Source organism: Typha latifolia, chromosome 8, assembly GCF_019914945.1.
Source record: "Typha latifolia isolate L0001 chromosome 8, TyphaL0001v2, whole genome shotgun sequence".
Classification (NCBI taxonomy): domain Eukaryota; kingdom Viridiplantae; phylum Streptophyta; class Magnoliopsida; order Poales; family Typhaceae; genus Typha; species Typha latifolia.
Genome location: NC_133093.1, coordinates 10,772,680 through 10,786,210, shown reverse-complemented (window position 1 = coordinate 10,786,210; position 13,531 = coordinate 10,772,680). Strand labels below are relative to the sequence as shown.

Below are 13,531 nucleotides of genomic sequence, written 5' to 3'. Positions count from 1 at the left end.
AGCGTTGCAAATTTGACAAAAAGTAAACTAGAAACCTGATTCAGAGAAAGTGACAAATGCTTGCAAATATGCCTTAAGGATCACCTGGTGCTGTTTGAGAATCAACCACAAGTGATTAATGCTCAATTACGACGCATGATCTCAAATACTCTAAAAAGAAACTTCAACGAAATAAACCTAATAGAAGACATTGTAAAACTTGAGTGTGCTCAGAATGTATCTGCAGTTGATCGTGAATGAGAGTCACATTAAAGCCCTGCACAAAAATTGTTCACTAAAATTTGCCCAAGCTAGCAGTGGATACCCCTCAACCCTTTATCCAGATTACAATTGATTGCAGATTGATACTTTTGTCTGCGGAAATATTAAAAGAAGAAACTTCCTTGAAAATATGTGAGATTGCACAGAAGTAAGGTACGAGAAGAAGACATACGTCATCCACGAATTTCAGTTCTACTTAGCAGATTGTCCTGGTCGCAACTATCTATTAATATCCCGAATTTGGAAAGAAGTTGACTCTTCCTGTTCCTTTCAGATAGTGGTAGTAGGAATTTCCTTCTCCGCTATTTGAGTATCATCAAATGGAGAAGTCAAGCATCCAGTTAGCATTTCTTATCAGAACTTGACTTTCTTTCAATGCTTGATCTGCTGAGGACAAAAACACCAGCTATGATAAAAGTGGCACCTGCAAACCACTGGATAAACCAAAACTCACAATTAAAAATCTAGAACATATCAATTCTACAAGAAGGACGATCAGCCATGTTTCCTAGTGGACCTTGTCTATATGGAAATTACACTCAAAGCTGATTAACAAAGCAAAATTACAAACAGACTGCATGACATTCCTTAGCTTTTGACGCTATAAACACATAACCACAATATGGTATGATACTTCAAGTATAAAAGAATAGATTAATCAGAATGCAGAAGTGCATTGCACCTGTTTCCTCTTAAAAATGGCCCATACCACATTGCAATTAAGAGAAGTCAGGAAGAAAGAACAGATACTATTAAGAGCACAGTTATTTAGGTAAATTAGTATCCAGGATTTATAAAAGAAAACATAGAAGTTCATATATTCTCTTTTTTTGTCTTGTTACATGTATAGTTCTTTTAACTTTTAAGGTTTCATGAAGAGAAATAGCTATCGTGCGAACACATTACACATATTTATTATTAAGTTACCTGAGAAGGTAGGGACTCCTCAAAGAGAAAGTATCCTGCTAAACCTGAAGATATGAAATTGGTAGCAAAGTTTGTGACTGTAGCTTGCAGAGAAGATAGAGCTTTAAGACTGTTGACATAGCATCCCCACATTGTTACATTGAAAAATATGACTAGGCCGTATTTTAGAACCTGTAACAGAGAGAAATAGGCGTTGAGAAGTTGATAGAGAAACTTAGTCTGTCTGTCTGTCAGGAACTTCTCACTACATATGAATTCTTTTGGAAGAACAGTTAATGAATGGCTTAACAGAATGCTTACATATAATACATAACAATTAGACATAAAATTGACTTTTCTCAAGCCTATGCAAAGCATAAAACTAGTTATGCTAGTTGCGCCATTTGTTAGTGGCACGACCTTTAAATGCTCCACTGTTGGTCGAGATAAACCGAAGACTGAGCAAACAACTTAAAGTAATTGTGTGAGCAAGCCCACCTGCTCTCTCAAAATCCAGATCAACTCAAGTTGGGATTACTTAGGCGAATTATGCATGCTCACAAGGTAGGGGTTGAGGGAGATCTAAGAAATCAAGAAATCTCTTGATATGGTAGAGGAGGGAGGATGAGGCAGCAACCAAATAAGGAGATAAAAGATTTAGCGATTGCAGAAAAAAAGGTTAAAGCACCTTCGAGAAAGAGGCTTGAGTGGCGAAGAGATAGTAAAGGCTTGAAAACAAATGATATCAAGCTACAAGATTTTGATACAAAAATATAGACCTAATATTTATATGTAGTGCTCGTATCGTTAGTCACAACTTATAATGCTCTCAAGCAGTAGTTCATTATCAAAATAAACTAACTTTGTAACCTTGGTCAACTTTATATCATTTTCCCCCGAAAATTTCAGGGGTTCACCTAATTTTGTTTTTGTGATTTAAAAATCTCATCCAAAAAAATTATAATTGTTATTCATAAGTCCAAGTAACAATAACCAGAACGGCAATTATTATGTCCACCAAATGTTTGACACTGGAACGGACCATGTCTGAGCAAAACTAAGAATCCTAATCTGAAGATAGAAATAAGTCAATAACAACCATGAATTACCTCCTTTACATTCTTATTCGTAATTTATAATATCAATCATCTATCATTTGGCTAGGAATATACTACAACCAGCAATTATTCAAAACTAATTTGGACAAAATTAAAAGAGACCCAACAATTATATGAATCCCCTTCAAAAATTTCAGCAAACAATAAGACAATATCACTCTGATGAAAAATTCTAATTAGGGTACTGAGCGGAAGAGGACAAATCGAATAAAATCGAGTGGATGGGAGGGAACAAAGTGGAATTCCGAAGATGGCAGACCTGAGAAGCGAAGAACTTCGCAGAGATGGCCGCTAAAGCGGCGTTGAGGCCAGCCGCGAGAGCCCAGGTGTAGCCGCGGTGGTGATCTACTCCCATTAACATTGTTAGGGGACGAAGACGACGGCCCAGTTAAAATGTTTTGGGGATATTAAAGCGATGGAAGCACAGACGATGTGGGCCTGGCCACGCCTAAAAAGAAATAGTTTCCGCTTGGTTTAATCCTGGCTCCAACTCAACTAGACTGAAGAGCTCGTACTTAAAGCCCAATAATTTATAGATTTTTTTTTTTTTTTTGCATGTATACTCCTCCAAAATTCTTTATTTATGAATATACCCCTCTAAAGTTGATACACTTGATTTTCAAGTGAATACTCCTTAGAATCTTTATTTTTGCGTAGATATATATGAAAGTTAATTACTAATTAATTTTTTGATCCATTTAATTGTAAAATAATAATAATAAGTACTCTTATTCTTTTTAGATATATTGCTCCCAAAATGGGCACCTCGTTATTTCATTTATTAGATGTTTCGTAATTTAATATATAGTTATCAAAAAGTTGTTAAAATTTGGCTCAAATTCAGATTTCAGTATTTTGCATGCTTAATGTGTCAGTGCGTTCGAACAGGCCTTGGGGGGCGTTCGAACGCAGTTCCAAGACAGAGACCGGGTGATGCAGGCGTTCAAATAACCCAGCCGCGTTTCAAATACGAGCCAACCCGAGAGCAGCTGTTTCTGTAAGAATTCAAACGCCTCGAGGGCATTCGAACGCGTTGTAGGGGAGAGCCACCATTGTTTAGAGTGAGATTAGAATTGTAAACTTTTTTTTATTTGAAGATTTACATAATGGATTGAAGATTGCTCCGCCCGTGGATGTAGGCACATTGTTAAACCACGTAAATCTTATCTCCCCTCTTATCTTTTTATGGTTTGCATCGATTTGATATTCATATTTGTGATTGACTTGGGTATTTGAAGTTCTCATATTGATATTAGTTTTGTTAATATTTAATTTACCCCATTGCTATTCCATTTGGATTTGTTTGAGGATGAAGAGATTTTGCTTCCGCTTCCCTTACCCATTTGGTAATTTGCACAACAAAAGTAATCATAAGAGCATCCATGCAAAATTAATAAGTTTTGAAGTGTACACACAAATACAAAAGTTAGAAAAGGTATACAGACCAATAAGGAGTTTTTGAAGAGTATCCCTGCAAAAAGAGAAACTAATATATACAATATATATATATATATTTGAAGCTAGTGACTAGACTCTTTTGATAGTATAAAATTTCCTATATATTTGAAAAAAATAATAGTTTTTTAATAACTTTCTTCCGGCAAAATATCACTAATTAGTTTTTGCATATCAACGTGTAGTGTACGCCTGTACGCCTCTATTCTTCTATTAGATTTGAAAAAGAATACGAAATAAATTTCACTATTTCTTGCTTGGTAGAATATTAACATCTAGTAATATATACGCAGGCTAACAATGCCAAGAGTACTGAGGCAAAAACCAAAGAGTTCATCAAATATTGCAACTCTTTTCTTCTCTGCACAAGATAGCCCCAGTGGTAATACAATCCAAGCATACATCATAGAAGGAGGAGGAGGAGGAGGAGGAGGAGGCCAAAAAAAAGGATAAGAAAAAGTACAACTCCAAGCTGCTGCCATTAACCATTCCTTCGATCTCCTTTAAACTCATTTATCAAAAACACATATACCAATATCACAATCCGTTCCTCCCGTGCTCAATAACCCGCTAAGCTTCCCCATCTCATCTCCGCCGCCACTGTTCAACAGCAACATCGCCATCTCGGACTCATGCTCATGGTCCACAACGTAGTCTCCAACCACGTCATGGGCTTCAAATCTATCTCCGGGGCTCAACTGCGAGGCCACGAACTTGTCTAAGGTTCTCCAATCCGTGACCTTCTCTTCTAGCTGTGGGAGTTGGATGAAGTGGTTCGAGTGCAGTAGGTTGAGGTTGTCGAGCTCACTCTCTTGCTTGCAGAGAAGAGTACTGGCGGCGGTCTTGGGTTGCCTCTGGATGAGCTCTATGGGGTCGACCATGAGGGAGCTCATCCTGGTGGGCTCGTGGTAGGAGAAGTGGGACTCCCAGGCGTCGGCGATGCTCCGCGGCGGCGGGCCGGTGGCTCGTTTCTTGAATGCTCGGCAGACGACCCATCCTTCTTCCTGTTTGAGAGCGGATGTTAGAGTGAAGGAGCCACGTAGTTTTTGCATTTTCAACATAAAACCCTAGAAAAATAAAAAATATTATATATCTGTTGTTCTTTTATTTGGCACTTAATTAGAGCATTTTGACAATGATCTATTTTTTTTATAACTTACACCCTATCATCTGGATATTTAACATTCTTTTATTATGTTTAACGACCATAATACTCCTAAACTCGAAAGAGGGGAATGAAGTTTTTGAGTTAGTGCCTTAGTTTCTTTTCTATTCTGTTATTTGTCAGGGTAAATTTAAGCTAGTGTGGCTTTGAGGTAATAAAAAAATACAAGGATCAAATGATAAATTTCTCTATATATAGTATTCATAAGATGCTGATAATAATAACAGCAAAAGATAAAATGTAAACTGTAAATTCCAAAAGATTAATCAAGGCTACGGATAAACTCTATAAACAAAATGGAAATTAAACATGGGGGCTCGTTTTGTAAACAATTAAAACTAAAGTGTTGGCGTGAATAAGGGCCACGGTACGTATAAGTCAAAAGGCTGTGTTCTAAAAAGTAAAATGGAGCTAAAGCAAATGGCTTTTTTGGCGATGGTGGGATTAGAGCTCTTTATATGTTGCAATGGCTAAAAAGGAAACAGAATTGGATGATAACTTTCTGATCCAATTCTTCCAGCCAGCAATAATTTAGGCCTCTATCTAGCTGACTCCATTCACACATAAACGCACGAAGATGCTTAACTATGAATGCCTGCCTATGTAATAAAGCATTGGATTGATTAAAATTTGAGTTAAAAGAAAACTTTAGCTGAATTAAAGCTAGCAAATAGGTAAGTGTTTGCTGTGATGATCAGGAGCTTGCCTGTGGTGGTCCATTCTCATCGGACTCAAGCCTGTACTCATGCATGATCCAATCAGTCTTCTGTCCATTTGGTGCTCTTCCTTTATAGAACACGAGTGTCTTTCTCATGCCAATGAGCTTGTTCTTATCATGCACCGCCTTGTCTCGCCCCGTCGCCTTCCAGAATCCTGCCATCGTTGCTCGATTCGTCCTCGTCCCCGTCGGATACTTCTTATCCTTGTGGCTGAAAAAATACCACTCACTTTGCTCCTCATATCCAATCCTACAGCAGTCTTCAACCACAAAGGAAAATAGTAAGAAAAGAACAAATATGATGCTAAGTAAATATTAGATCGATCTCTAGTTATCAACGAGCGTTCAAAACCTTGGAGATCCCATGGCTCGATCCTGTAGAGATCTATGTCTCTGATGACATCGAGGTCTATCTTTTGGGAGGCCACCTTCTTCCTAAGGTAATAGCCGACGAGCTCCTCGTCAGTTGGATGGAACCTAAAGCCCGGAGGAACGCAAGATTCCGTGGAGTCCATCACCTGCACCGAAGTCACCAACCTCGTTTCTATATACTCGTATAAAGGAGATAGCAACAGAAGAAGTCGTAGGAAGAGAGCTTTGTTTCAAGTAGTGGTTATGTGGGTTTCAAGGTAGTAGTAATTATAGTACGGAGTACTACTACTCTGAGCAAGAACCAGAGACAGGGTTACAGTCCGTGCTAATGATTTTGTCTCTTTCTAAGTGAGTGGTGGGAATGGTTCATAAGGAGCACGGTGCTCCTATTAGTCCACAAGGAATCATAACCACAATAAAAAAAATGATAGGAAAGACAAAGGAGAGTGATGCATGGAGGAAATGGCACTGCACATGTATATATATGCATGTATATATCCATTACATGGTAGCAAAAAGTTGGCAGTCATGTATTCATCTTGCTGTAGGTTAACACCAGTGCTTTTTCAGATCATGGGCCACTTGATGCGTCTCGAGATTGGTGTGTGCATGACTCATGCATCAAACAAACTCATTTAATTAACTCACTGCTAATGTTGAAAATTAGAGAAGCCAGCATGATGATGATCAAGATGGCAAAGGAAGACAAAGATCTCTATTCTTTAGCTCATTTTTTTTTTAGAAAGTGGCATCGATATTGTCATGGATGGAGAAGTTAGCCATCCTTGGAGAGAGCTTAGCTTAGAGCGGGATGTTTAAGTGATAAAAGTAATGTAATGACGTCCTTTGGAGCATGGGACAAGTGGATGACGTTGGCTAGGGAGAGACAGCACGCGCTTCTTTCTCAAAGGGAAGAAAAGGTGGGGTTGGGAGCAAAAAGAATAAAAACGAAGAGGAGGCCAAGAAAGCCCCTTTCTTGGATCAGGCCGAGAGACTAAAAAAAGAGAGCAAACTCCTAAGCTTTGCACGGCTTCTGACCTTCTTGTCCCTTTGTCTACTAATTCCATGGCATCTCTCTGGACTTCAACTCCTAAGGTTGTGAAACTACTAACTAACTCCACAAATATTAGAATAAGAAGAAGAAGGAGAAGGAGAAGAAGAAGAAAGTCTAGTGATACGTACGTTGATCAGTAATATTCCTGGATATTGGTCATATATAGATGTAAAATAAAGGTGGCCTGATCATCATATATGCATATAGCAATATAGCTAGAAGGTAGAGCAATTGTTTCGACTCGAGAATGCACAGGTAAGTAGAACTGAATCATAGTGAGTGAGAATAGCTAACAAGTATAGGTGGGAAAGTTTTTCCTAATAGAGTAGTTCAGTACTGATAGATGAAATCATATATCTATAAGAGAAAAGTGATATTAATGTACAACTTGGAAAACAAGAAATTAAAAGGAGAAAAAAGAGCCATCATGGTAGATCCTTCTTATTGGTGGGGAAAGAAAGTTTAATCACTTTTGTAAGATCTTTGTAATTGAATTGATGATCTCAAGGATGTGCGTCATGATAATATATAAGTAGCTTAATATCAACAAAATATTCACCTTCTTTGCATCATAAAATATGCAAATAAATGGGCTTGTGACAATAAACATAATATGCACTAAATGATCTAATATTAGCAATAATTCTAAGAGAAGTGTGTAATATCCAATTATATGAAGAAAAAATAGGTCCCAAAAGCCGGCGAGTAGAAATCAAAACTGGCAAAAAAAGAAGCAAACAATGCTAACATAGTTCAAGTCATGCATAGAAGCGAAAAGAGGAGGAAACCCTAGAAACGTTGTGAGGTGGATAATCCAATTCAATACGAGCGATCTTGATCAAGCCTATATAGTTAAGAGCCTGCACGGTGGGAATAATTTCCTAAATGTTTTCATGTTTGATAGCATAGATAACCTAAGTGCAAACCTTCCTGCAGGCAGGTGGAACCCTAGGCTACCAGAAGAGTTTAAGAAGATTACAGAATCAAATCTTGTCAAACTGATGATTTTAAAAATATATATTTTAACAGATCCAAATATACCCAAAGAAGATAGACCCCCAAAAAAAAAAAAAAACAAACCAATCAAAAATTGTTACATTATATTTATCACTCATGCATCATGTGTAAGTATGGATTCAGCCTAGTCATGACTGAAATAAATATTACTCACCTAAGAAACTTAACAACTATACCAAGTCTCCTCTTCTAGAGGAAGAAGCTAAAGATCATAAGCTGAGCAAAAGAAAGAGACAGAGACCAAGAAGATCTAAGAATCTTTCAGGAGGAGAGGAGCTTGGGGAAGAAGGAGATCTCTGTGTTAGAAGAAGAAAGAGGAGGAATGAGATGGTGGTGGGTATAAAAAAAAGGGAGGACCCTCCCTTTCGATTGCGCGTGGGCTGAAGGAATTAAGAATCCGGGACCCACCCTTCTGCTGACGTCACCTTTTCTTTTTTATTATTTCACCTGGATCTCAACGTTCACTGTTTTACATATACACTTCGTTAACTTTTTTTTATTACTCATCGTACGCCATAAAAATTAAAAAAATATATATCTATATATACTTAAAATCTTTAAGCTAAAAAACTTTCTGAATTAGTAGGTGTACGTGGTTAAAATAATAATCACAGTAATAATTTAGGTGGTCAAAATAAAATTATCTTTTTTTCATCTATACTTCCTCAAATATTATATATATATATACTCTTTTATAATCTATATTTATATGTACAACTTTTAAGTTTTTATCTACAGTCTCTAAATTTTTTTAATATCTACATACGCTATTTAAACTAATATATATCTCTTTAAATTAAGAAAATAAGTAATTATAAGAATCTCTTAATAAAAAAATTAGTTCAATGAAATGTACTTTGGTAAAAAAAAAGTTTATATAATGAGAATGTGAACACAGTGATAGCATAAGCGATATAAGTGAAACTATCTTTTCTTAGTATCAAAAAGTATTACCTAATTTTTTTTAAAAATAGTTTAAAATTGTAATTTTGAAGGTATACAATGATATATTAAAAATATAGAATGGTATACGTGCTAATAAGGATGGTTATATATATAAATATATATATATATATATATATATTATTTTGGGCACTACCTTTTTGAGCTATCTTATCACGCAAGTGTCTTTGTTGTGTACCATCAAATCTATGGCTTAATAATCTTAACATCGATCACTGTTGGGGAAGTTTTTTGGAAACCGTGCAGCTGTCACATAGACCTCTGATATTATATATATATATATGTATATATATATATATATATATATATATATATATATATATATACATATATGTGAGCATGATGGTGGTGTGTTCTTGAGTTCGATCGTTGCAATTTTCTACCGTCTTCGTTGTTGGTTGACACCTTACCTATAATTAATTTTAGGTTGTCACCCTCATTGGATGGTACTCATCTGATGATGGCAACCTTTGTTCTTCGCCGGCAAAATTCGATTATTTTATAACACGGGTAATAATTTTGAGATTAAAGAAGTAATTATCTCCTTGGGTTATATATTTCGTTTTTTCTCATTTTACAAAGTTGCTTTAATATAGTGTTTTTTTAATTTATTACGTAAATATCACTATCCATTAATAAATTTTGCATGATTAAGAAGCACCTTCAACGAATGTCATGATATAAGGAAGAACCCCGACATCATGGTCTCCATTATGTGGTACCAAAGGCCTAAACCTAGTCCCCATTAAATTTACATCTTCTACATTAATGTGATCAAAATGAGGGAATGAGTTGATTTTTTTAATTAAAAAAATATATATTGCATAGTACGTACATCATATATATAATTCCTTGTTTGACGTGATGGGTCTCATCCAATACTAATCAATGGTAGTAATTGATCACCTAACATTTGTTCACTTATTATTGCTTTTCGAAGTACATATTAAGGTAGTACTAACGAAGAATGGCATTCTATAATGCTTGTATAACTTGTATGCATTAAGTTGTGGATAGATATTTTGAACCGTGGAAGAGCTAAAAATACTTATAACCTAAGGGGGTAGAGCTCTCAAACCTTATGGGGACTACTAATGAAGGGACCCACCAATTCCTCCATTGCTTGGAGTTGTTATCATTCTCCTGGACGAGTGACCACATCTCACTTCCCATTGCCAACACAAAACAATTCCTCATTTTTCTCGAGTAGTAATTTGTTCTCTTCTTTATCTAAATTCCAAACTACTGATTAAAAACTTAAAATGAACTCTAATTAAATTTAGAAAAGTTAATTAAAAGTACATTATATTTTATATTTATTAGCACACACTATATTATGTATTTATTATTATTCATGCTTTATCATGTGGATGTGGATGCTTATCATCATAACCACTCTTACATTTGGGTTTTAATATCTTAAAAATCACTCTTTATTAATTTTAATTATAAATGAGCCGAGTCTAAGCCTAAAGTTTAGCCTATTTTTAAGCTAAACTCAACCGAGCCCAATCCTAAAACTACATTATTTTTAAGTCCAACCTATTTTTAATTAAAGATCTAATAATTATGGATACACTTATATATATTTTATATAATAATAAAATCAAGTTGAGCCCAAGCGAATTGGTTCCGACATAGACTCAATTCAAAATTTAATTTAAGTCCACATATTTATTTAGACTCTACTCAGTCCAAACCGAGATCGAGCAGCTCGTTTATATTACTAATAGATAGGAATTTTTTTTATTTTGTTACTTTTTATATATAAAAAATGTAAAATAAAATTCTAAAATATCCTTTATTCGATTTTAAATTTTGGTTACTGTAAGTTCTATTTAACCTTAAAGAACTTATATTAAATCATACTAAGATTATTTTACATATATATTTAATTTAAACTTATCTATACGATAACAGTTCACAACAAAAATTAACACCATAAATTTTTTTAGATATTAAAAATAAGATATAGAACTCGTTTTTTAACATTTGATGACATTTAAAAGCACTTTTACCATTAAAAGAAAAATATCCGTGAAAAGGCGATGAGAAATTATGCTTCCGGTTGACTATCTTAGAATAGTGGGTGAGTCAATTTTATCCATCGCTTACTCGAGTTAATTATTCCTCTCATCATCATGCCCATACGAACAAAGCGGAGGAGGTAACCTTACCGGTTTAGGTTTAGGTGAGCCAAAGACAAGTCTGTTGGAGAAGGGATCGGCTGAAGGTGACAAATCTGGAACGCAACGTACGGCATGACGGGGCTCTGAACACGTGTCGCTTTTACGACAGGCGGAGAAAAGAGAGTACTTTACGTACACGACAAACAAGTGCTACAATACTACACGAAAAGAACTGTTCCCCACTACTATAACGATGTCCGGGAGACCAAAAGGAGGCAACCGCTAGCCCACATAGAATCCACGAGAGATCTTCTTCTACACCATGTTAGTAGCCAAATGGGCGACCATGGGTTACTAATCGGCATTAATTAAAACCTCATAAAGGCAAATTATAGTTTACCGAGGAGTTAAATGCGTGCATGAAATCGAAGTACTAGTAAAAGTAAAACCCTAATTAATTCTAAGAAGATTGTTTTGATTTCCTCGCAGTGCACGTTGGTGGGAGGTGGGAGGTGCGAGGTGGGAGGCGTGATCTCCGGGCAAGTGGGGCGGCGTTTGGGCGACGCGGACGGCTCGTCCACGTCGGACGGTGCGGGTGGGCCCGAGCGCTTCCAATCATCATTGGGCTCTACCAAGTGGGCCCCGCCTCCCACCACCTTCCCTCCACCACCTTACGCGCTGTCCCTCTGGGCCGTGGGGCGGTGGTGACCGTATCCCGGCCCACGTTTCCAGAGTCAAAAGGCTTAACATACCTGAGGGCCCTCCCTCCTCTCATAATATCTTCTCTCTTCTCTCTTCTCTCTCTCTCTCTCTCTCTCCTCTATCTACCATAAAATTGGAAAGAGGTAAAAGGCAAGATCAATGAATGGGGTGGCATTGGCAAAGAAAAATGGATGGTTGGAATCACACACTTGTTGCATACTCGTACCCCTTTTGGGTTTTGTTGCATATGTGAGCGTCAAGCTTCTCTCCTCTATGTATGCATGGCTTATGATTGCTGGCTCATTAGTGCGCTAATGATAGGCGATTAAATGAAGCATAAAATTGCACATCCTAGGCTATTTGCTTTTAACACCTCCTTGCGTGACATGACGGTAATAAAATTGGGGAAAAAATAATCAATATAAAATGGGGAAAGTAAAATTTTAAAATTAATAATCGCATACACAATTTTTTTTGTATGTGAAACTTCAAACCCAAGGAAAAACTTACATATCAAATTAATCACTATAACTGTACCAATTATAAAATGGAGCTCGATAATTTATATACAACTCATTATACTCTGTTTTTACTATTGATTTTCAACTTCGGCAACCCTTAAGGCGATGAGTAGAAAACTCTAGAATGTTCTTCAAAATCCGTTCTAAAAGATAAATAAGACCCCCAAAAAATCTAGTATTAGATTTTAAGCCCTTATATAACTCCTAGAATAGTTGAAACTGCTCTTTAAAAGTTTGCAAAATGAAATTTAAAGAATCATATCTTTTGGGTGTATTTGAACCATTTGTGAGCTTAAACCATATTTTCTTTCTAACATTGGTTAGAGTCAAACAATCAAACTTTCGTACATCAAAATTGTCAGCGGTCGGTTCAAATTACTCCTAGAAAACTTGTCTTTCAGTTAAAACTTCACAAAATTCTTCACCTATCTTGTGCATATACTCTGTATAAATAACCGGGGCACTTAGAACATCAAAAGAAAATTGTCTGGAGACATCTTGCCGATTACATTAAAAAACCTTACAAAAATAATAAAAACTTGTAGATATAAAATGTAACTAGAGCAGTGCCCTTGGCAAGTGATCTTTATCTGACGCTAATGCGATGCAACTGTGGCTGGGATATTTGGAATCATGAGTACAGGTGGAGTCAGGAAGGAGGAGGAGAGGTGGAGTACTGGAGTGTAAGAAGTAACTTTCGCTCACGGTGTGTGGAACGAGAGCAGGAGAAAGGCGGGGTAAAAGATGGCTAGTGGGAAGCTAGAATTGTATGCGTGTGATGTCCACTTCGCTTGGGGATAACTCGATTGCAGAAGAACTCGACAGAGCCGCCATGATGGGAAGCGAGACGGTGATCTCCAACTGTGCTTCCCTGTCTGACACCAATGGCTTTCTTGCTCTGTTCTTGGTGAGGGGGGCCAGCCAGTGTTTGGATCATGGCATGTTGGAATCCAAGATTTCACACTGTCAACCTGCAATAGTCTCCATGATGGAAGTTTTGCTCTCATTTGTCGAATGTAAACGTATTGGAGTTCATGGGAATGTAATTATTCAGCTGGATCGATGGCAGCGCGCGGCTATAAAATGAAGCTAGCTATGATATGTTTAAAAAGGAACGATCTTCAGAATAACTAGAATGAATTGGATATAG

At 36.6% G+C, this 13,531-nt stretch overlaps 2 protein-coding genes across 2 annotated transcripts; both read right to left on the bottom strand.

The window, feature by feature from the left end:
- Positions 1-206: 206 nt before the first annotated feature.
- LOC140794451 (uncharacterized) lies at positions 207-2,773 on the bottom strand. Its single transcript, XM_073146486.1, has 3 exons — positions 2,545-2,773; positions 1,189-1,359; positions 207-695 (listed from the first exon to the last, which is right to left on the bottom strand). The coding sequence occupies exons 1-3, from the start codon at positions 2,644-2,646 to the stop codon at positions 603-605; spliced, it is 366 nt and encodes a 121-aa protein (XP_073002587.1). The 5' UTR covers positions 2,647-2,773; the 3' UTR covers positions 207-602.
- Positions 2,774-4,072: 1,299 nt separating this feature from the next.
- Positions 4,073-8,374, bottom strand: LOC140793352 (NAC domain-containing protein 37-like). Its single transcript, XM_073144783.1, has 4 exons — positions 8,221-8,374; positions 5,976-6,141; positions 5,612-5,883; positions 4,073-4,744 (listed from the first exon to the last, which is right to left on the bottom strand). Exons 2-4 carry the CDS (start codon positions 6,136-6,138, stop codon positions 4,250-4,252), a joined length of 930 nt encoding a protein of 309 aa, XP_073000884.1. The 5' UTR covers positions 6,139-6,141; positions 8,221-8,374; the 3' UTR covers positions 4,073-4,249.
- Positions 8,375-13,531: the final 5,157 nt, after the last annotated feature.